Here is a 23,442-nt window from a genome sequence, read left to right as displayed (position 1 = left end):
TATATATATATATATATATATATATATATATATATATATATATATATATATATATATATATATATATATATATATATATATATATATATATATATATATATATATATATATATATATATATATTTTCTATATATATATATATATATATATATATATATGTGTCAGTTTGGATTACCAAAATGATTTTATATTGTTAAGCGCCAGAAAAATCGTGCAACAATCCTAGACGAGATCTGGTAGGCATTAAAAACTGGTGAATTAATGGATTAAGAAATGATCAGCTCCTTTACATGTTTTATCCTTTTAAAAAAAATAAAATAAAGCTGTAAGTAAAACTACAAGTTATAATAAAAACATGATTTCATTAGATTTGATGGATAATTAGAATTCAACGTAATGTGCCGACTGTGCACAGTTGAAAGGTCAAGTTGGTAAAAACGAAGAATCACAAAACGGTACAGCAGCGTCCTCTACCGTTCAACGACTTTCATTCAATCGAACGTTCCAAAGAATGCCTTTTTTCCCTTCTACGGCTTCCGTAGCAAATTCCTTCCTCTCTCCTTTTCCTTATTGTGGCAACATGGATCCTGGTAACAACTTTATTGCGGTGTTTAGGAGTTAATTCCGCTTTGTCTGGGAGTTATCGACCTTTCTTCGGGTTCCTTCCCTCATCTGGAGACCATGTTTACCGCCACCGGCTCTCGGGGTCTGTGTAAGTGTCGCTTCTACTGAGCCCTGTCACCGCCTCATAGTTTAAAGCTAACTGATGTTAGCATGCCGTTGTCATTCATTTACTCCAGGCTGTTATCTGTCAGTTAACAGATTTGTGTTTTTATCAAACGTCACACGTCTCGCTTATTCAAACAGTCCGTCTATTTAGTGGAAGTGTTTTTGCTTAAATTAATGTTCAGGTAAACTAGTGGACTGTTTTTATCGCAAACTCTTGTTTTGTATTTGTGTGTGTTTTTTTTATTTATTTTTTATTTCTCCAGACAAGGCTCCTCTGTGTAAAGGCCTCCTGCTGGTTCTCAATGGGCTGACTGTGATGCTCACCCTGCTGCCACAATACCAGGACATGTTCGTGTACAGCCTGCAGGCTGTTGCACATCAGCACCAGGCATGTCCCACTTTCAGAGGCCAGATGTTCAGTTTTCACCCAATAATAACAACCCTTTCTGTGTCTTGTCTTCCGTCAACAACTGAGCAAACATTAGCTAATTAAATCACCAGGCTTTCTAGTAGGTGGCTATCTATTAGATTGATATTCTAATCTTGAGTTGTTACAGATGTATAGTTTTCTGTATGTACATTTAGGAATACCTTTTTAAAAAAAAAAAAAGTAGCTAGATCATGTCTTAAAGTTTTGTGCAAATAAAGTTTGTCCGAACGCAAAAATCGCACACTGGGTAACTTGAAAATAAGAGCATCGCCGACATGGTTCGAGCAAACACAGGCAGGGTGTGATCCTTTTTAGAGCTTTGGAAGGATCCAGTGTAGGCCACACAATGACCCCCGAGCAGGAAATGCATTTGAATGATGTGAAAATGCTTTTTATTTGATATTAAACGTTCATTGGGCGTTTAAGAAAAAGTTTGGTGACGTGTACGTAGATGTGAGAACACAGCTCTGCTCCTCTGTGTGCTGCAGGTTTGGAGGTTGTTGTGCGGCAGGTTGGTCTGTCTGGACGTGAAGGACTCTTTCTGCAGCAGCCTGTTGATTTACAACTTTCGAATCTTTGAGAGGAGGTTTGGCACCAGGAAGTTTTCTGTAAGTATTAATAGTAGGCCTGAGTATTGCCTGTAGAGGCAGCTGTAGATCAACTTTAAGAGTGATTTTATCATCCCATGTAAATCCAGAATTTGAGTTGGCAACTTCAAAGACTTTCTGTTTGGAGGAGCATATACTCTAGATCAGGGGTGCCCAAAGTTGGTCCTCGAGGTCCTGTTCATGTTTTAGTTCTCTCCCTGGTGGAGGTAGCAACCTTTTCGGCATGTCAATGTTTTTCTTAGACCTTCTAATGAGCCATCATTTGATCCAGGTGCGTTAAACCAGGGAGAGAACTAAAACATGAGGGATGTCGGCCCTCGAGGACCGACTTTGGGCACCACTGCTCTAGATCATTGTGCTGCAGCATAACCCACGTTTACTCAGACTTAAGGTCACCAACTAGGTCCTAATGCAAAGTAGCCACAGACCATCACACTGAAATTCTGTGTTAGTTTTACACTACCTATCATGGCTCACCCTCCAAACCGTTTCTGTTTTGTTCCGTCAGTCCAAAAAGGATTATATATTATATTATATTCTCACATGTTGCCAGATTACATGGATTCTTTCATTAAACAAACAAAAAAAATATATCCTCATATGAAAATTGTCTTTTGTATTTGCTCAGATTATTTTTGTTTGATATTAAAATGTATTTAACGGTCTGAAATATTCAAATGTGACAAAACAGAAAATCTGTCTGCGGATGTTCACAGCACTGTTTCTTTTTTACTTTTTTTATTACAATGACAGAAATGACTGAAAAAGCAGAACATTTCCATTCTAATCATAAAGGAAGCGTATTTGATCACCATCCAGTCTGTCTGTCATTAACGACTTTCAAAGGAAGAGAACATTTTCACTTCCTCATAGTGTCGCCTATTTTAGCATACCTCCGCTGGTTTTGTGCAGGTGTGTTATTCTGATTATCATAAATGTTTTTTTATTGTACTTCCAGTCCTTCCTGCTGGGCACTTGGTTTCTCTCTGCCCTGGTGGACTTCCTTCTGGCCCAGGCCTTCCAGTTCCTGTTTGAATATGAAGTGGAGGAACTACCAGCCGGACTGTGAGTAGAAGGCTGGCCCACTAAATATTTCTGCATGTAATATTCATTTTGTTGTTACTTTTAGGAGTTTTGAAGGTCTGTTCAAACATGTTCATATTTAGAAGCTGTATATGTTTTTGGAATATTTAATAAATATCTTTATATTCTGCTAAACATAGGTGGAAAATCCTTTATTTTGAACAAGTAATGATTAAAGCACATCTATGTCAACACCAAATGTAGGGTTCTTTGACAGACTGTTAAATTATTAAGCCTTATTTGGTATAATTGATACATTAGGTTCAGTCCTTCTTGAATCATCTTAACTCTTTGTTGTTTCCATCCACAGGCTCGCTCCGGTCTTCTCTCTGTTTGTACCTTTCTACCAGTCGATCCCCAGAATGCCAGTCACTCAGGTCCTGGGACACATCCACATCACCAACAAGACTCTGGTTTACATAGTGGGCCTGCAGGTGAGCCCACATTTTGAGTCTGTACATGAATAATTTACTTGCCCTGTGGTTGAATTCTTGAAAGCTGCAAGTTTCCAATCAGCAGAACTTTTTAAAATTAAAAATAAAAAAATTCTCTTTAAAATGTTCTCTGTCGCAGCTGCTGACTTCCAGCCCCTTCATGTGGCTCCTTGCACTCAGTGGACTGGTTAGTGCTCCTTCTGTTCTTTACTAGGTCTTTTTACGAGGCAGTATACTCAGTGGTTTAGGTCTTAGCGACTCTCTTTCAGACTAAAGAAGCAGGAAGGTCTCAAAATTTCTGCATGCTTTTGTCAAGTTTAAGTTGGAAAACAAAATGCATGAGAAGGTTGCATTAAGCCAGGTAATCTTCTTTATTGCAACAGTTTTCAGTCTGTGTGCAACATTTCAATGCAAAATTGATATTATCCCATTTTGCAACACAGACTTTGCAACTCGTACTTTGTTTTTTTTCAGGATCTCTTAGCCCATGTAAGCATTATGAAATTCCTGAGACAGTTGTATTGACATGAATTAGACCTTTTGTATTATCGGTTCATATGTGTGCTTTTCAGATCTCGGGAGGATTGTACCACTCCAATGCTCTCTGGTTGCAGAAGGTCTTCTTTGTCCCGGTTTGGGTATCTTCTGTAGGAAAGTACATTCTGGAGCCGCTCTTCTCCAGTGAGTCCAATCGCTAATTATTAGGATACTAAACCTTTCCTTAAGAGTTTGTTACAAGAAGTGTTTTGAAACCAGAAAATCATAGAGAAATGGTAACAACATTATTAGGTCACGACCTCTTTTTTTGTTTTATCATAATTTATGCAGGTACGTTTCACAGGACTTCAATTTCAAGAGAGACTTGTTTCAAAACCAAAACAGAGTCACAATATTGTCAAAACAGGAAATAATCAGTTATCTCCCAATACAATGTGTGGACCCTTGTACACAACTTTGTGGGACACCTTTTGAGCACTCTGCGTACATTTGGAAAGATAATTTGATAAATAGCAGATGGTTCAGTGTAAAAGGTTTGTATCCAAAGACCATGGTACATGCTATAATGTTGAGCAAGAGACTTATATATTGTATAAGTTACAATATATATATATATATATATTTTTTTTTTTTTTTTTTTTTGTTGCACTTAAAAGATAAAATGTCATTTCTTTTTTGAGGTTCTGTTTTAATTTAGCATAAAGGTCCATTTAGAAACAGCAAAACAGTTTTTTGCAAATTATTAAAGTTATAGTACGTAGTTTTGAAAGCATCGTTTCAAAATATAAACAGCAAAGCAGCTCTGCGTTTCATTCTCACAACGTTCCCGGTATCGTCTTCAGCTCTTAGCAAAATGTGTTGTTTACGTCTGTGCTTCTCCAGGCTCCCAGCCCAACGATGAGACGCCTCTGGGGATGGGAGCCACTCTGGACATCCAGAGGCAGCAGAGAATGGATCTGCTCGACCAGCAGCTGCTACTGGCCCAGTACAACGAGGCCCGGAGGAATGCCAGACGTCAGCCACGGGTAGACTCTCTCTCTCTCACACACACACACACACACGCGCGCGCCCACCGGAGATCCTCAGATCCAAACACACAAGACTTTGTCTTTATGTTTAGCATTTATATTCTTGTGCCATAAAACTCTACAGGTGTTTCTGTTGCCTGAATCTCGAAAATCCCTTTGTAGACATTTTAATAAAAACGTTATAAAAACACGTAAATTTATAGGTTTCTTAGCTTTGCACAGAGTTGAGTAGTAACTAATTATATTTACTCAATTACATTTACTTGAGTAACATTTTTGGAAAGAAATTACTTTTATCAGTATTTTTACTATGCTGTACTTTTTACTTTAACTTGAGTAACTTTATTATGAAGTATATCCACTCTTACATGAGTAAAATTTCTATATTCCCTTCCCACTGACTGTCTTCCCTGAAGGAAGAACAAACATGTTTTAATCAAAAATTCTCCAGAGACACACACCTGCAGTGTTTGTTAAAATTTCATTATTTTTATTTATTTTTTCTTTACTGAAAGAAGCTGATTTAGAAAATAAAATGTTTGGCCTTCTTTTGCTATTTTTTTTTTTACTACTTTTATGAATTTTTGTCATTCCCCCCCCCCTTAAAATATCAAAATTTCCACCTAACATTATATTTTGGTCCATCTGATTTTGTCAGGGTGGGCTGCTGCAGTGGACCAGGCTATTTCCCTCTCTGAGACACAGAGGACAGAACAGACCTCCAGTCCAACCCCATCCTGAGGCCCAGACACACCAGTCCACACAGCCTCCATTACTGGAAAACTCTCCCGTTGCAGAGGAACAGGTAGCACAGAAAAAAAACCCATGTCCTGCCTGAGCCGTGTCAAAATGACTGCCAGTTTTATTGGCGTCCCGCTCTAAAAGTGCAGTTTCCCACAGGTTGCCCGGTTAGTGGAAATGGGCTTTTCCAGAGTCGACGCCCTCGAGGCCCTCAGAGCTTCAAATAACGACATTAACATGGCGACCAACTTCCTCCTGCAGCACTGAGGAGAAAGAACCGGGGGCAATAAAAGAAAAAAGAAAGAAGAGGAATAAAGACGGCACATGAAGCAAAAATAAATGGGAAAGAGAGAAAAGCCGTTGCTCCGAACCAAAGACTGGCAATGCCGGAGAATTGGAGAGAAGTCAAAAGAATATTTTATGAGATAAATTGCAGGCAGCGCCTCTGCTCCCTGAAGCAGGGTTGAGCAAAGGTTACCCGAACCGAGGCCGACCGCAAATTGGTTCATGGAGAAGTGTGAAGCACAAGGTGAAAAGTGGCATTTCTCTCTCGCTGTCGCTATAGAGTAAAAGTGAGGGCTCTTAACATAAGGCAGATACATTTGAGCTCTAACTGCAACGAATAGCCTGTCAACAATATAAGACATGAAGAAGATTTTAGCTCTCTACAAACATTTCCCTAGAAAATACCAGCTCTATGACAGCCTATAAACAATTTTATTTATTCTGATGTCACACAGTACTGCTTTTCAAAATGTCTACGTTGTGAGTTAAAATTTAGATTTGCTCCTTACGCTAATTTGAGATTTTAAGGGGGAAAAGAAGCCCGTTTTCAAAACAATGTATCAGGATTTTTATGCGATTCATGTCTCTCAGCTTTGTGCTGAAGTTGATAAACTGGCACCTTTGGCCAGTCGTAACGCAGACGTTTAAAGGGATCTGAACGATGTGAGCATTGTGAATTCTGCGAGGCCGCTTCTTCAGTCCGTAACATCGTATCGGTTGGCGCCGATGCAGAGCAGCCCATTTCGTCTTTATTTATTTCGTCTTAAAGTGATCCCCCCCCGCCCCCCTCTGTTGGCACCCTGGTTTTGAGTCATCAGTCTTAAGGGTCTGCTGGTATTTATTATGCAATTCCATAACAAGAAATTTATGGACATTTTGCACTTCGTAGTACCTGCTCTGTGTATCTGAACATGGATGCAAAAGATGTTATATTGCAGCCACTGTGTATTGATGTCAAAGACAGATGCTAATTTTATATTTTGTGCATAATGCTGATTATATACATATATATATATAAATATATATATATATGACCACTGAACTGAATCTTTGGTGTTTGTGCCATTTTTGAGAGCGATACTGTAATAAATGGCAGAGATGAGGGATTTGTTGCATGGACAACGTTCTGTTGTGCTGTAATGATTCAAATTTGATCTGTGAAATAAAAAAACAAAAAACTGTTATGAATTTCTTTCTGTCCATCTTGTCTTTAATATTTTTTAGCATACTTTTATGTTGCTTAGAAATAATGTGTCCATTTCTAACCATAAAATTAGAACTGCACCACCACAATCTAAAAATATTAGATGTTTTTGAGCAGCGACGGCACCATTTGTTAGCACTATGAACTTACAAGTTCGAAGAAACACTTTTTGAAAGAATTACAACCTATTGTCTATCTCTGATTTACTCTTAAACCATTATAATAAAATTAACCGTAGGCCTATTCTCATTTTCAGTAAACATGTTTTTTTTTTTTTTTTTTTTTGCTATTTGGAGCTAAATTTCCAAGACTCAATTTAAAAGAAAAACACTAAGCTAATATATAATGTTTTGATTCTGTTTCTTTCTTTCTTTTATAAGTCACTAATGTTCAGCTGTCAAATAAATTAGCGTTTTGTTACGCATGGGCTTTCTAAACTAATTTCTTTCAACTCTGAAATTTGACCACAACTCCCGTGGGTTATTTTTAGGTGTTGCAGTACTACTTTTAAACACACGGTGGCACTCGTTTAATAAATAAAGACTGGCTACTGTTAAACCTTTGTCCTGAACACAACTGTATAATTTGCCACCTACCTGAACGGTGTGCTTGTTGTCTTCTGCTGCTCTGATTTTATTTTGCTTCTAATAATAATAATAATAATAATAATAATAATAATAATAATAATAATAATAATAATAATAAATAATAATAACTTATTTAAAAAGCTGTGAAAAAATGTCCATAGAACATATATGTTTTTTATTTAAATCACCATGCGACCACGAAAAGCCTCTTAAATAGGTTCACATTAAACCTATTCGTTCTCTGTGCAGGAGAACTGTGATAGCACTGTGATATTTTGTAAAAGGATTGTGAGGTATTTCATAGTCAAACTGGATTTGGTAAGAAAATCGAGCATCAAATTTGGGTTTTTCACCTCAATAACACAAATTATACAGCAGCAATTTAACACTGAGGTACACTTTGACGAATTTGGGAAATTGTGACTATGAATTCAAAAACAAAAGAAAAAAAAACAACAAAAAAAAGTACCCAGGAAATGTGACGCTCTGTTTTGTCGCTAGGTGGCGACAAGGGAGGCAGATCTGAGGTAGCGTCGTTGGGGTACACTGCTCTGCCACACCCACCGGCTCACAGACAGGCTCCAGCAGAAAACAGACACGCTTCAGGGTGGGTACATTTAAGCTCAGAAGATATATATTGTTGCTGTATGGCTCTGAAAGAGCAAAATGAGCTCAGAATGGCAGGTGGACTTGAGACGATTTTAATGGCTGCTGGGCTGGAAAACAGCGTAAGCCAAAGTAAGCATGTAGCTCTGAGTGATGCTGCTTTTCTCTGTTTTTACAATAATCCTCTGGGTGGTTTTTTCAGAACATTTCTTTATGATGCAACATAATCTTACATTCTTCATCAATTATAATATAAAAGCGTCCAAGGGTAAGTTTTTACACAAGTCACTTATATTCCAAAGTAGAAGAAAGCAGAAATCTTCTTCAAATTAGAATCATTTTTTATTAGTAGTATTATTTTTATGTAATCCCAGATATTTCTGGAATTTATTCCAGAAATTCTCTGTATTTCACAGAGAATTTGAGGAGCAAATGATGTGATGACCATATTTGGTGTTCAGCAGCGTTTCCCCTCTTTGTCTGGGAGAAAAGCCATTATCATTTATTGTACACCCAGCTAAAGCCTTGGAAAACATCAGCACTTTCTGAGCGTTATTTGTCATTCCAGGTTATTCGCCTGTGACTCTATTAGCCAAGGCCTACTGTACTACATTATGATTTACCGCTGCTCTAAAGCAGAAAAAGCGTCTCTGTCGAGGTCACATGAAGAGAGGGGGTTTCGCTACTTTGTTGGATTTAACTTGCTTTATGGTCAATTATTACATAAACACCAAATATTTTTTTTCTCTTATTTTTGGTCAGTTAGAATTATATAAATTATTTCTATTTGCTAAACGCCAGTAAACCTAGCGAGAATTTTTCTTTCTTTTTTGAAATTCCTTTTACAAGTTTCTTCAAATTCAGAAGCTCACGTATATTTGGTCAGTATCAGGGATAGTTTGCTGGAGTTCTGGCTCATCCCTCCTGACAGAACAGGTGGAACCGGGTCAGATTTGTAGGCCGCCTCATCCTCATTTTCACAGATTCTCCACAGGATTGAAATTGGGGATCAGTGATGGCCATGCCTAAATGAAGCCACTTCAAAACCGCTTTTCTTATGATGCCACCTATTCAATGAGCTGCACCAGTTCCTCTAGCAGTAAACAGGCCCACAACATGGGGACGCTACTTCACGTTTAGAATGATACAAGCATTTCTGTTTTTCCTCCAAATGTAAGTAACTACAGGTTATGTCTCCAAAATCAAACGTCTTTGTTGCCGTGTGCATCTGCCCACTGCAATCTGGCTTTCCGTGTTTCTTTTGACACAAAGGTTTCTTCCTCGATGACTGGCCCTTCAGCCCATGTCGATACAGGACATGTTCCACTGTGGATAATGATACCATCTCAACCAGCATCTTCACATGGTCTTTGGATTTTGTTCTGGTGTCTCTCTGCACATTTCAGAACCAAAGGACGTTCAGAACCCGTCTCCTCCTTGAGCATTGTGATGGTTGGACATTCCCGTCATGTCTATGCTTGCACGTAATTGTTCGAGAAGATTAAGGCGGCACCTTCAAGCATCAGTAAATTGTTCCCAAGGAGGAACCAGGCGTGTGCAGCTGCACAATTCTATTCCTGATATCTTGGCTGATTTCTTTTGACCTTCCAAACAAGTAAGCAGGGTGTTCTAGGCGTGACCTTAAAGACACCCGCAGGTGTGACTCCAATTAACCCAAATGCGTCATTTTCATGTGGCCAATTCGTTGTTCAAACTGATTGAAGCACCAATATAATAGTTGTTTCTTTTTTGTTTGTTTTTTGTTTACTTTTTATACAATGTGAAATTTTGCTGGACTTTGCACGTAGGTTTAGTTAGGCTTGGCCGGAAACCTGAACCCGATCTGAGTCAGCGGGGGGTCCAGGAGTTCAAAAGCTGGAGTAAAATTCAACATTAGGAGGTGGAATTTGATCTGGCTCAATGTGGAACAGAAAAGGCAAACAGTAAGGTATGCCAAAGATGTTTTCCTAGATTTAATACAGTGAACAAGTTTTCTCGTGTGAAGAAGGGTGCCATTATCTGTATCTACGCCTCGTAACCCGCTGAGGGTTAATGTGTGCCGCCACTGTCTGTCTGTCACGCTAGAGAGGCTGAACCTTCAAAAACAAACCTGAATTAAAAATCTTCCATCACATGAAAGTTTATAAGCTGGGGGGGTTGAAAGTAGAGCAAGGTTCACGCTTCCTCTTCAGAGGCATGATTAGAAGAGCGTGTTATTGAAAAGATCTGGCTGTTTGTGTAAGAGCAGCAAATGAAAAGTCCAGTTTGCACTCTGCAACAGGCCAAGCAGGAGATTCGGTAAGCGTGTGGAGGAAGGTGCTGTGATCCATTCTGAGGCTGACTGAACATTTTGACCTGATCTCCGCCATGAAAACTGATAGCGGCTGAATTATGCTGTGGAGATGCTTTTGTTCAGCGAGGACGGGTACACTGGAGTGAAGAAATGAGGGGAAAACCGAAAGAAAACCTGTGGATATTTTTTGCATGGTGCTCCGTCTCTTCATGTGGCAAACAGCTGTTTGGTTTCTTATCTTGGATTTAATGTCTTTTGCACAGAGGAGACGTGGATCCAGATTTAAGCTGCTGCACCTGGAGTCTCCTGCCTTTGAAGGCTTCACCTCTCCTCTGCTTCTCCTCCCTCTTACTTGTCTTAATTTTGTGCGGATCAAAACGTACGCTCATAGTCTTAATTTTGGGTTGTTATGTCACTGATGTCACGGTTAAACTCAGAAAAAAAGTGAGAAATGAAATCGACAAAGAACCCAATGCTGTTTTCCATGCCATCAGGAAACAGCATTACCCTCGTTTAAATAATCAGCCTTCACTAAGATAATCAGTTTTCTTGTTTACATGACCGCTGCTGCTGGTGAGCACGTCTCACTTCAAACGCTCTGAGGTCATCACCAGCTCCAGCGCCATGTCCCCCCCACCCCCCACCAGCTCTGTTGCCATGGTGAGCGCATGTGGTTTTTGTGTGGTTGCCATGGGGACCTTGTATTACAGCCTGCTGCCTGCTCTCATCATGTTTCTGCACGATCATTTGTATGCCTGCTGTACGCCGATGCTTAAGAAACATCAGAGAACCGCCCTGGGGGACCGCCTTTCTGTGGAAACATGCCTCGTTTATTCCTGTCGCTTTTTTTCCCCCCAGCGCGTGGAAAAATACCAAAACAGCTGAACAGTGTCTCTCTCTTTCTCACTGTGACGTTGCATGATTTATTTTTATTTCTTTTGCATTTAGGATGGTAGGTGGGTGATGGGGGCAAAAAAAAAAAAAGACATCAGATGAATGTGTGTCATTTGCAACAATAATGTTCTTATTTCTGTTCTGTTCACGGACTGGAAGGCAGGGATGCCAGATGCCTCCCACTGATACTCGGAATAATATGCAAGCTTGTGCACTTTGAGATAATGGCACCATGTGTGTGCTTTAACAATTGCTTCTAAACAGCTGCAGACAAAAATCTTTCACACTATGCGTTGCGCACTCCGAGATTTGTAAATGCGTTTGTATGTTGTGGGGGGGGGGGGTCGCTGGATCAGACTTCTGAGGCCGTGCAGCTGCCAGTGTTTTCTTTCAATCTTTTTTTTGTTTGTTTTTTTTTCCGTGCAACTTCTCAGTTAATGGAGCGCAGCGTTGTACCTGCCCTGCAGGCCAGAGAGAGGTCTGGCATTTCATTTCCATTGTGTGCCACTCGTGACCTGTTTAGTCTGGGCTCGCTGGTGTCACATCAAAAGGGAAGCAATTTTCTTTAATCATCAGGGTCTGGCTGAGTTCACTGCAAGATATGTAGGCTTGCAAAACCTGCAAATCACGGATGTATCCGAAAATCTGCATGCACGCATACGTAATATTTGATCACAAGAAACCTTTGGATTTTATTGGTTGAATTGTTTTTTTTTTATTAAATTGTCAGTATTTATGATGGTAGGCATGGAGTCCAACATATGGAAGTAAATGGGTGCCATCAGGATTTGGATAAAAAATGTCTTGTTGCATATTTGTACTTACTTTTTCAGTGTTAAAATTTGAAAACGTAAGTACAAATATACGACATTCAAATTTCAGAGGCATTTGTAATTCAAATCCTGATGGCATGTATTTACTTTCATACAAGTACCTCATGGATTTATTTTTTTTTGTGAAGCGTTTAAATTAAACAGTTTACGGCTAACAAAAACAAGAAGATTTTATATGTTGCATAACACCAGGTGGGGGGGAAAAAAAAAAAAAAAGATTTTTAGAATAGAAATATTAGATTTGTGAGAAGTGTTTTCAGTTTATGCATGCAATGCTGGGATGGTGATCATCTTGTTGCTGCATCATGGAATGCTTAAGACCCTGCTGAGGTGAGGAAGCCTGAGTTGCATTAATGCAGGATTGTTGGGTCTGTTGTCTCTCATCTTCCTCTTGACCATACTCCATACACTCCACAGAGCAGACCATATATTGGGGCTTTGGCAGCGTGGATGGGTGCCAAAATCCTGCTGAAAAATCAGATCAGCTTCTCCACAAAGCTTTCAGCAGAGGAAATTATGAATCACACAAATCGACCACTGAGCAACAACACAGTTCTTTTTCTTTTTCTGACATTGTCTCTGGTTCAGTAGTGACTTAACTAAAGGTACAGTGGCAGCTCACTCCCTGCATAAGTCTGTGTCTGTTGATCTTTTGTGGATTGCTCTCCCTGTGGAGAGTAACAGTGATTCTGTTATTGGCCATATGTCATATTCAAAATGTCTAATAACCTACCAGAATTTATGGTTTTCATTTGCCGTACGTCGAGGCAAAATTAACTCAAAAAACCTGTGTGTAATAAATCTGGATTGTTTTTTTTGTTTTTTTCCTGACACGTTCATCTGTTTTTGTGATTTGCTTGGAAAGGAAAATATGTATTTTTCCAAATTTACATGTACTTAGGTGTAATGGCGTCACTTTTTCAATTGAACTATTGATACAGATCAAATGTTTTAGGATTTTCTGCTCTGTTGAGACGCAACAGTGGAAAACCACTTTATGAAACGGTTTTATAGGGTCTCTCTCTGACCCTCAATGCGGTCAGGAATCCCTCCTCTGCATCCTCTGACCTTTAATAAGCCTGCCTTCTCCTGTAATTGTACACACACAAGGTATGGCATGAGCGGCTGCTTGGTGTGTGGTGGTGGGGGAGCGGGGGTGGACGTTTATTTTTAAGTATATGTACACTAGCTTGTTTCTATAACCGTAATGAACACAGAGTTCACATCAAGACCCCCTAGTTAAGGTGAAGGTGTTAAGCTGATGAAAGTTTTCCCCTCTCACCTCTCCTCCATGCGAACAGAGACAAAGGCTCCGACAGATCCATTACATCCGACCTAAACCCAGCTTCCCCGAACACTTCCGACGTTGTCCTGACTGTGGAAACCTCCAGCTGCCGGCGCATTCATCATGGAGGCTTTGAGCTGATTCCGCCTGTCTTTCTGCACCAGTGACAAACAGCAAGCAGACTTTTCCTTGACTCAACAGCTATTAGGGAGGCGCTTCAGCAGACCGCTGTGTTTTTTTCCCCACTCTGCCTCGTGCTTCCTGACACTGACACGTTCTGTTCGTTCTGTTCAAGAAAGCCCATTCAGTAATTTTGCTTAATTAAAATGCCCTGGGGGGAAAAAGTGGCATTTTTCATGGCAAATGTGGCCATGAAAAAGTGGCCACATGTTGTTTCTAAACATTCCAATAAATGTTTGGAAATGTCTTTCCAAAGTTAGGAAACACATTTGATCTGGGAATTAAGAAAAAAAAAAAAAGTTAAAATCCAGTTAAATCTGGGAATGAATTTATCAAAAAGGCTGACGGAAAACAAAATGACTAAAGAAGCCATCAATATTTTACTGAGGCTAAAAATGCTAAAGAAAATCACAAGTAAGTTGAAAACCTCCAGACTCGCAAAGTAAATGTAAAAAAATATTGAAACATTCACATATGTCAAATTCTCCGAGTGTACCACGTTACTATATAATTTACATAAATTACACACCGACTAATTTCAAACTTCAATTTCTGCTGACTACTATGATTTTCTGCTTTCCGTTAAAGAAACACGACATTCGAGATTAGAATGTCACAACATACCAATGAAAAAAGCGTTCTTGATAAAGAAGAAGTACGTTTCATACCTGTCTAAATGTTGCTCTTTTTAAAGAAATACTTAGTCTTTTACAGAACATGGAGTCCATTTATCATAATCCATGTTCTAATAGTTTCAATATGTACAAGAAAGAAAAATAACAAAGCCAGACAAGTTAATATTTTTACAAATTTACAATCAAATGTCCCAAAAAGAAACAGTCGACCTCATATTCAATACGTAAAAGGCCTCAGAGAGCTCTTTTGATTTTATTATAGGTTTGAATTTCCCTCCGTAGGCAGGCGAACACCAAACTAAAAAAAGGTTTGAACCCATTGCTCACATCACGTACATTTGATGTGATACGCATGTGTGATTTCAAATCATTTTGTTTATATTGCTTGAATTTCTCAGTGCCGGAAAAGGTGCAAGTAAATTTGTACGTATGCCAATACGTACAAATTTGTGAAATGGTGTTTCACTGGATAGAGCTTGCATGTTTTTGAATAATATTGATCACGTTTTGTGTAATATAGATTTTGTGACACTATTTGTATAAATAGCAAACATCTTTCCCCCCATTCTCTGCTATTCTGTCTTGTCTGCATGGAGGAGCAGGACTTTGATCACCACAGTGCTGGGAATATAACACACAGCTCACAGTGGGTTTTTTTTATTTATTTTTTTGGTCATATTTAAATACAAAAAGATCCCCCCCCCTCCTCCCCACACCCTTCTCTGTGCTGATTCACAACGGTCCGGAGCCAGCCGGCTCTGGAAGCTTGTCTCCATGGAGACAAGGGTGGGAAGGAGAGTGGTGATGTTGCTGGCAGAACAGCAGTACCGAATCAACCATGTGTTTCACTATGTGTTTGGGTGGATGTGTGGGCTTACCAGCGACGAACACGGAGGGAGATTCCTCAGCAGAAGCAGCAATCGTGTCGTCTAGCAGCAGGGCGTGACGGGACCCGTCAAATCCAGCAGACAGCTCGTGACAAAAAGCTTTGGTGCTTTGGTCCACGTTGATCGATGGTGCCCGTTGTGTCAAGCAGAGAGTGTGACTGATTTTGTACGTCAGCCGTGTTCTCAGGTATTTACATCTGAGGAAGTAATACAGACAAAATGTACATTCATCAAACAGCTGGCAGGGTGTCAAAGTAAAGGTTCAAGTCACGTCTTTCATCCTTTCACGTGGCCAGGGGTTGGCCTGTAGGTGAGAAAAATGTCCAATCAGAAATCCTTCATGGGATCTAATTGAAATGTAAGAAAAAGGAGCACAAATGTGTAAAACCACTTCAAAGTATGTATGTCCTGTGATTCCATCCCCCTTTTTTGTCTGGTTGCAACCACAGTCTTCCCCATATTTCAATGGGATTTTACATCAACAACAAATAGAACATAGCTGTGAACGTCAAGGATAATGATGCATGGTTTTAAAGCTTTTGTTTTTTGTTTTTTTTTACAAATGAAAAATTTCAATGTGTAACATGCTTTTGTATTCATCTGCATTTACTCTGATGTCCCTAACTTCAAATATGCAACCAAAGGCCCCCAGATGTACTAAATAGCATCACAAAGACTGAGGAACACAGAAGATGTTGAGACATCCAACGCAGGATGAGTTGAGAAACATCCTAAAAATCTCAGAGCAACATAAAACATCCCATCACCGAAAACAACCGGGTCTAAATCCAAGAGAGGAACTGTGTTGAAAATTGTTGTGTTCAGACATTCTCCTTTAAATCTGAACGAGCGTGAACAGTTTTGCAAAGAAAATTAAGTGGAAAAAGTTCTAAAAGTTTGAAACTGTTGGAGACAAACAGTTTCAGACTTGTGACTGCAATTGCAGCAAAGTATTTAATCTGACTTAAGTGCAGGACACATCTTTTGGAATATTATTATTAAAAGAAATAAAGACCCATTACATGCTTTTCCTTGCACTTTTCAATTATGCAATTCACTTATCATTCCTGAACATCTTACTGTTATTCTTAGTAGACACAGAGAGTTTTAATCAGACCAATTATTTTCAAAAAATGTACTACTTGCCTCTTTAAATGCCACTATTTGTCATTTTGCTATTCACCTTTTTTTGTTTTTTGTTTTGTTTTTTTTATTTTACAAAGAAACAGAGCTAAAGTGACATAGTGGTGACATTGATGCAGCTGCAGAAAGCTTTCACACAGAAAATGCCTTTTTTTTATTGACCTGCTGTTCACCCAGCTCACTAAAAGAAGTCTGAAAGCAACAGAGAAGTGTAAATACCAATTTAGCAGGAGGTGGAAAGCGTGGGGAGAAACAGTTAGTCATTGTTTAGGAAGGGCTGAGAGTATTTATGCAAAGTGTGAAGTCCCAAAGGCTTGAAGTCCCAAATTTTATGTTACGTGACACTGAAGAGTGCTCCTAATTTACAGTTTAACATGAAGAGGTTAAACACGAGAGACAAACAATTATAATCACCGCTTTGGAACGTTTTAGGTCCTGTCTAAGATTTTTAACTCAACTTTATCCCCAGCTAAACCTTTCTCCATATTCATATCCACAGCTCTCTCCTCAGTTATTGCATGTGGTGCTTATCCTTAAAATAAATGAATCTGCAGAATGTCACACTGAGAAATGTTAGAATGCCTATTCTTACATTTGAGCAATTTTGTTCACCTGGAATTTATTTTCGATTAAAGATTATTGTTTTTACTTTAGTTCAGCTTTTTCTTAGCGATTCTAATTTATCATGTCTATTTCTTGTGTTTAGTTGTTTTTTGTTAACTCTAATTATGTTGCTTAAGTCTACTCATTCTTTAACATTAGAGTTATTTTCTCTCTCTCTCTCTCTCTCTTCTCACACCTGCAATCAGTTAGCCAATCAGACCGGGTCCATTGTTCCACATTCACTCTCCCAGTGCATAAACACTTCTGCTCCTCTCACTTTTTGCTGGTTACTCCCATTATCATTTTGTTTCTGGATTCCTGTGTTTTCCTCTGCAGTGGTTCCCTGTGTTTCCAGTGTTTTTGTTGTAAGTTCTTGTTCTTCATTTTTCATTAAAAAACCCCACAAAATCTACTTGATGCCTTCGCCTGCTGATGCACTTGGGTCCCCCAACAAACACACAACATGTCACTAGAAAGTAGGAAGTGGGACGTTAAATTACAGTCTTTAGAGTGATACCCTTAAATAAACCTTTGTGCAACTTCAGGAGCCAGCATACGACTCTGAAAATGTTAAGGAAAATTAGACTAAAGCAATATCCCAAGTGTTAAAGCTCACAAGGTATCCCAGTTATCCAAAAAGGCAAGAACTATGGCGTAAATAATAATAAATGCAAATAATTTTCCCACTAATTCATCAAAGATTATGTTAAATGGGCCCAGGCAAAGCCGTCAGCTGGCCTGGAAAAAAGTATTAAGGTCAGATAAAACCATTGTTGAATTGTCTGGCAAAGGAGATTGTAAAAGTAAAAACCAAAACAAACCAAAACAAAAAAAAACTTAAATGTATGCTGTTAGAAAACTGCATGAAGTTTTGGGTGAGGAAAAGGGGAATGAGAGAAAAATTGTAAAGCTTTCTGCACACATTAATTTGTATTAGCCCAGATTTCCAATCAGGGTTAATAAAATGTTAATTTTATTTTAATAACCCTTTAAAATCAAACCCTATGGACATAATCTTTCTTGGCAATTTAGCAATTACTAAACGCTAATGTATCAATTTGTTTATGACAAACTAATAGAAGTTACTGGAGAGAAAGAAAATAATAAAAATGACCTTTTTCTCAACTTTAGTCCAGCAAAAAACTTTCTATTTTTTTTACCTTTAGCTCATCAAGATTTTTGACTGAAAAAGTTGCAGGCTAGTTAGATTCCACAAATTCTTTCTGAAATGAAATCCTTTCAGGAAATCAGTCGCTGGATGTCAGACTCTATTAAATCTTATTTTAAAGGTTTGTAAAATAAAGATTTTACACTCAGGCCTTAAAGATGCAAACATAAACGTTCACAATAACCCTACGGCAATGAGGTTATTTGGTGTTTAATATGTTAATAATTACTCTAAACTGGAAAATCTTGAAGACAACCAACATATTTATTGTCACATTAGGACGTTTTTTTTGCCCTCTCAAACAAACATGTAGACTTGAGAAAACATGAAACCCCTCAGGCTCATAATTCATGTTCCTTTCTTGCTTTGACAGGTCAGACTGCTGTGAACTTGGTCAATTATCTCATAAAGCTCACGCAAGTAGAGCTAAGGGCTCTTGAAGTTATGAAACAAAATAACTGGAGATCTTTGTGAGACTGTGGAAGAAAAAAGTTCTACCATCGTCCCGAAGGCGGTACAGCTCATGGTTAGTGATTATCGGTTCTGTTACGACACAAACACAACAAACTTCAGACACATTCTACAGATTTTGGCACACTTTGCTGTTGTCAGGTTTGTAATTCGGTTTATTTCTTGATTTAATTCTTTCTTATTTATTAATCTATTAGTTTTATCTTGTATTACTTATTACTTATCTATATCCTTGTAACTACTTATGCTGTAAATAATTAGCTGGAAGTAAAATGCGAACTCCAGAAATTTGAGAAATTGAAATACTTGAGGTTTTGCCACAGAACGTGCACAGGAGGCCTTTGGGTATTGAATCAGATTTGTTTTTTAAAGCATATAATAAAAAGCCATAGGCTTTCATTAGATTATTTGTTTTCATGGCAAAACAAATTATCTAATTTCCATTGCCAATCAATTCAAGAAAAACTAAAAGTAACTTGGCAAGAAAACTAAAGTAACCTTAACTATTTTTAAAAACTTTCATCCATCCATCCATTTTCTAAACAGGCAGATCACTGCAATGTTCCAAAGGGGGACTGATGCCGACCTCCCATAAGCAAATATGGATTATAAATGTTTCTAAATCTCTATTTTAGCAAGATGCAATGATGTATTCTGTCTGCATGACATCTCTAATGTCATATAGTTCCTCTCATCACCTCATCCATTGGTTTTTCCCTCTGCCTGCTGCACACAAAAACAGCTCTTTTAATGCGGTTCTCCATCTTCTGGGAATACTGTCAGGAGCATAATGGCCCATTAAGGCAAGGAAATATAACTCTCTGCCTTTTCAACATGTCAAGGTACGCAGTAATGGTGCTGCGTCCTGAGTCGTGGGGATGATTACAAGCGTGGATGGGTTGGATCCATATTCCGTCTTATTCAATAGTTCCATTACTCAGCTGCTATAGATGTGGAGAGCAAACAAGCTGCAAAGCATCATTGATTGTCAGGATTGTTTACAACCACAACTGTGATTATTCTGCACAGCTTTCAGGATGTTTTGGTTTTATAAAGTTATCAAAATAGAATGGATGTTTTTGTCATAGCCTCACTAAAAAGGAAATCCCAAAGAAAGACCAACAGTCTGTAAGTTTTAGTCACCTGATGCTCCCTGATTTTGTGCTTACTTGGTGTTGTTTTAATGCTGGTGTGATTTAGATCCAGTATTTCAGTCATTTCTTAGGTTTATTAGAAGCTTATTGCATCTGTTCCTCATTTTTCAACAATTTCACATGTTCTGTGTTTAATTTAGCCATCTGCTTTTCTGTTCTGTCAGTTCTTGCCCAGCACCTGAGCATATGAGCAAGTCAGACAATATAAAACTCTTACAAAATGACAACTGCAAAATGGTGCGGTATTCTCTTCGACATAACATGTTTTGTTTTTTTCTTTACCTACCAGTTGCTTAACTACATTTTGTTTAAAAGAGTTTGGATCTATACTTAAATGTCATAGGGGACAACTGAACACCTAAAACAGGAAAACATCAGTTGAATTTTTGGCAATATCACCATAACTGGAAGATCCTAAAAAAAAAAAAAAAAAAGTAAGCATGTGCTAATTTTTTCAGACCTTTATTCTTTTACTTTTATTATAAGTTGCAGGTGTCTGAACTTCTATGACACTTTTAATTTATTTTAACACGATGGTTCATTTCTATTTTATATTGCACAACCACTGCACTGGTATTACCTTATTTTGGGAGTATCCCCAATATTATGATAACATCTGTTGTGCAAAAATAAGAGTAATTAGAGGTGTTTCTGTTGTCCCCTCATGTCTGAAGATGTTTGTCTGTTCAAGTTGCGTATTTCTCCTCTCCTGCTCCACCCTTACAGCTTCTACATGCTGAGACTCGACTGACTGGAGAGGCACCCTCTGGACATTGCAATGTCAGCATCAAGCGCTGCAAGTGCAAGACTCTCAGCAAATCTTCCCTTTGCACTTTGCAGACCACACGCGGCCCAGTACCGAGACGATCACACATCTTTGCCAAACAGCCATGCTTCCACTTAGGAAAAAAGAAAAAAGAGAAAAATACAGATGCCTCACAGAGCATGCACTCCTCACCCAGAGGAATGAGAAAAGCCTGAGCCACGGCCTCAGTAAAACCGACTCATGGGTAAAATCAAAATGCAGAAACCAATTGTTGGCTTTTTGTCATGTTTGTGCTGCATGTTACATCCACTTTAAGTGGGATGACATGCGGCTGTGATGAAAGTGGTTGCCAAGAGGAACAATACACTGAATAACGTATTTTATGTATTTATTTATTTTTCTTTTAGGAACGCTGCATCTTAGAAAACAAAATGTAAAATATAATGAACAAAATAAATGCATGAGAGTTTCTTCAGGGGCAGATGACCAAGAAAAATAAACAAATCCTATCAGTCATTTTAGACCTTCTAAAATGTTTGGAAATGTGGCATGCATGTCCAGTTTGTAAAAACAAACAACAAACAACAAACAAAAACACCCATTAAAGTAGACAGACAGGTTGCATAGTCCCAGAATAATGTAATGGGGTAGATGAAGCCGGTCTGAGTTGATGAGAAGGATGGGTTTAAATACAGGATTATCCTGCAGGTTCATTGCCTTAAACCTTAATCATACAGCTTCATCTGTCCCTGTAAAACAAATACAAACCGAAGCATCCTTCACCTTTCACCTTCCATTTACACTCTACTTTGTCCAATGGGTATGCATAATTTTGCATTGTTACACTGATGATGTCTTTCCTCTCTAACCCAAATGTATCCATGTGAGTTGAAGCTGACTTTATATATTCATCTGCCTGGATCAGCCACTAAGACAGTCTGGTTGCTTGTTGCTCTCATTTGTTCTCCAAAGCCACTGAGTTACCCAAAAATATTTTTCCAAATGGTAAAATCATCAATAAAACTGGAATCCTCTATCCCCCACAGCTCTTCATCAGTCAGGACGTACCTGTCTGGACCTGACCTGATTACGGAGAAAGTAGGTCTGATTTAACCCTCGCTGCAGCTGAATTACCCCAAAAGAACTCATATGTGAGAACAGTCTGCGTTCATGTTTTTTGTTTTTGGAAAGGACTGAAACACTTACTGAAAACTGATTATTTTTAATAGAGGGAAATAAATAGAAATATAAAAATTGCATGTAATTATGGTATGTAAATGTTTGATTCAAAAATTAAATGGATGACTGCTGACATTTACTCATCCAAAGCTGAAGTCTTTCTCTTTTTTTTGCTTAATGCAAGCTAATTGGACTGTTTGAGTGAATAACTACTGAAATATTTGTTTGACATTTTAGTACTTTGACCCAGATGATATCATTTTGTGCATAATTGCTCTAAATATTAAAATTAATCTATTCCAGGAGTCTTGGATGAGTCATTTCTGATTGAATTTTTAGGGTGCTGCCCATTTTAGACCAGGTGTATCTTTTTTTTTATTTTAATTCTTCTTTGATGCTTATAATGCTACAGGGCCATGTGATTTGTCACTGCTGTCAGTTTGACCACTTGCCGTGTAACAAAAGCATGCTAAATGGATCATCTTTATTTGAGAAATCCTTTTTAGTAATTGGTCTTAAAATCAGATTTGTTTTTTTCTTGCAGACTGTGACCCAGCGTGTAATCTGTGGATCACGGCAGATCTGTCTGCTTCTGCTGGGAGGTGAATGAGTTTATAATGATTCAAATTGCATTTTTGATTCCTATGTAAACACAAGTCACTTCGTATGCATAAGCTGAAAGTTGCAGCCTATCATTTTTTGTCATTCAGAGCCATTACTGAATCGGAGCTTTAGCATTATTATTATTATTATTATTATTATTATTATTATTATTATTATTATTATTATTATTATTATTATTATTATCCGTTTTTTAATTTCTTTTAGGCCAACTGGAGCCTGATTTGCATGGTGAGCCTTACATTGTGATTAGACGACAGAAACCCCGGGCAGAGTTGTCTGTCAGCCTCTATCTGGCCTCTGCTCAGAGCACTTTGATTAGAAATGTTCGATCGTGAGCATGATGGATGTGAGAAGACACTGGAGAGGCTTGTGGGGTGGATTGAGCTGCAGACTGAGTAGCTGACACTGCTGCGTTACAGCTGTCATCAAAGATTTCGCCCAACAATTTTATGTACATCCACAAAGCCACAACAGTGGGAACTGTCTGGTGCTGAAAGCTACTAAAATGACTGCAATCAGAGCTAATTTATCCACGAGTAACTATCTGGCTCCTAACATTCCAACCTCAATTGTTTAAGCGGTGAGTGTAAAAGGTTTGTTGAGTGTTGCTCATTTCATCAGTTACTTTTCTTTTTTTTCTTTTTTTTTACAATTACTCCACACATCCTTTTGGATTTTTGAAAATGCATTTCTTTTTTTTTGAAAGGAAAAGATAAACCATAACTCAGTAAGTCAGGCTCCGAAGCATTTTTTTGTACATGTCCCAAATATTGTGAGAATTACAGTAAGTGAAAAATTTGAGCCACTGCTGGAGAATTCAAACGTTACATCCAATTATAACATCTAATCTCATTCTACATTATTCAGACGCTCTGTCTGCGTCGATGGATACTAACTCTCCTTGGCCATTTTCAATTAATTCAACTAAGGATGAGTTGAGAACGTAAACCCTCTTATAGGCAGTTTGTGGAGCATTTCACTTTCACCCTACATGGTCAGGTAATCATTAATCAGGGGGGGACAGAAAACAAACGTGATGTCATTCCAAAAATTAACTAACTCTGTCTGCAATTAGTGGACTGTAAAAGGTGAAC

The 23,442-nt window shown here is 38.3% G+C and overlaps 1 protein-coding gene and 2 long non-coding RNA genes across 3 annotated transcripts; all 3 read left to right on the top strand.

Moving 5' to 3' along the window:
- The first annotated feature begins 447 nt into the window (after positions 1–447).
- On the top strand, positions 448–7,020 carry ubac2 (UBA domain containing 2). The gene is made up of 10 exons (XM_044135729.1): positions 448–712; positions 993–1,117; positions 1,648–1,767; positions 2,726–2,832; positions 3,161–3,284; positions 3,424–3,471; positions 3,857–3,965; positions 4,665–4,807; positions 5,469–5,615; positions 5,711–7,020. The coding sequence occupies exons 1-10, from the start codon at positions 682–684 to the stop codon at positions 5,816–5,818; spliced, it is 1,062 nt and encodes a 353-aa protein (XP_043991664.1). The 5' UTR covers positions 448–681; the 3' UTR covers positions 5,819–7,020.
- A 1,114-nt stretch (positions 7,021–8,134) lies between these two features.
- Positions 8,135–20,871, top strand: LOC122842131. Its single transcript, XR_006372496.1, has 3 exons — positions 8,135–8,234; positions 18,528–18,680; positions 20,506–20,871. It is a non-coding gene; the product is annotated as an uncharacterized LOC122842131 (long non-coding RNA).
- Positions 20,872–21,596: 725 nt separating this feature from the next.
- LOC122842132 lies at positions 21,597–22,734 on the top strand. The gene is made up of 3 exons (XR_006372497.1): positions 21,597–21,643; positions 22,269–22,326; positions 22,553–22,734. It is a non-coding gene; the product is annotated as an uncharacterized LOC122842132 (long non-coding RNA).
- Positions 22,735–23,442: the final 708 nt, after the last annotated feature.

This window comes from Gambusia affinis, linkage group LG13 (genome assembly GCF_019740435.1).
Source record: "Gambusia affinis linkage group LG13, SWU_Gaff_1.0, whole genome shotgun sequence".
Lineage (NCBI taxonomy): Eukaryota > Metazoa > Chordata > Actinopteri > Cyprinodontiformes > Poeciliidae > Gambusia > Gambusia affinis.
This window is presented reverse-complemented; position numbering and strand designations above follow the sequence as displayed.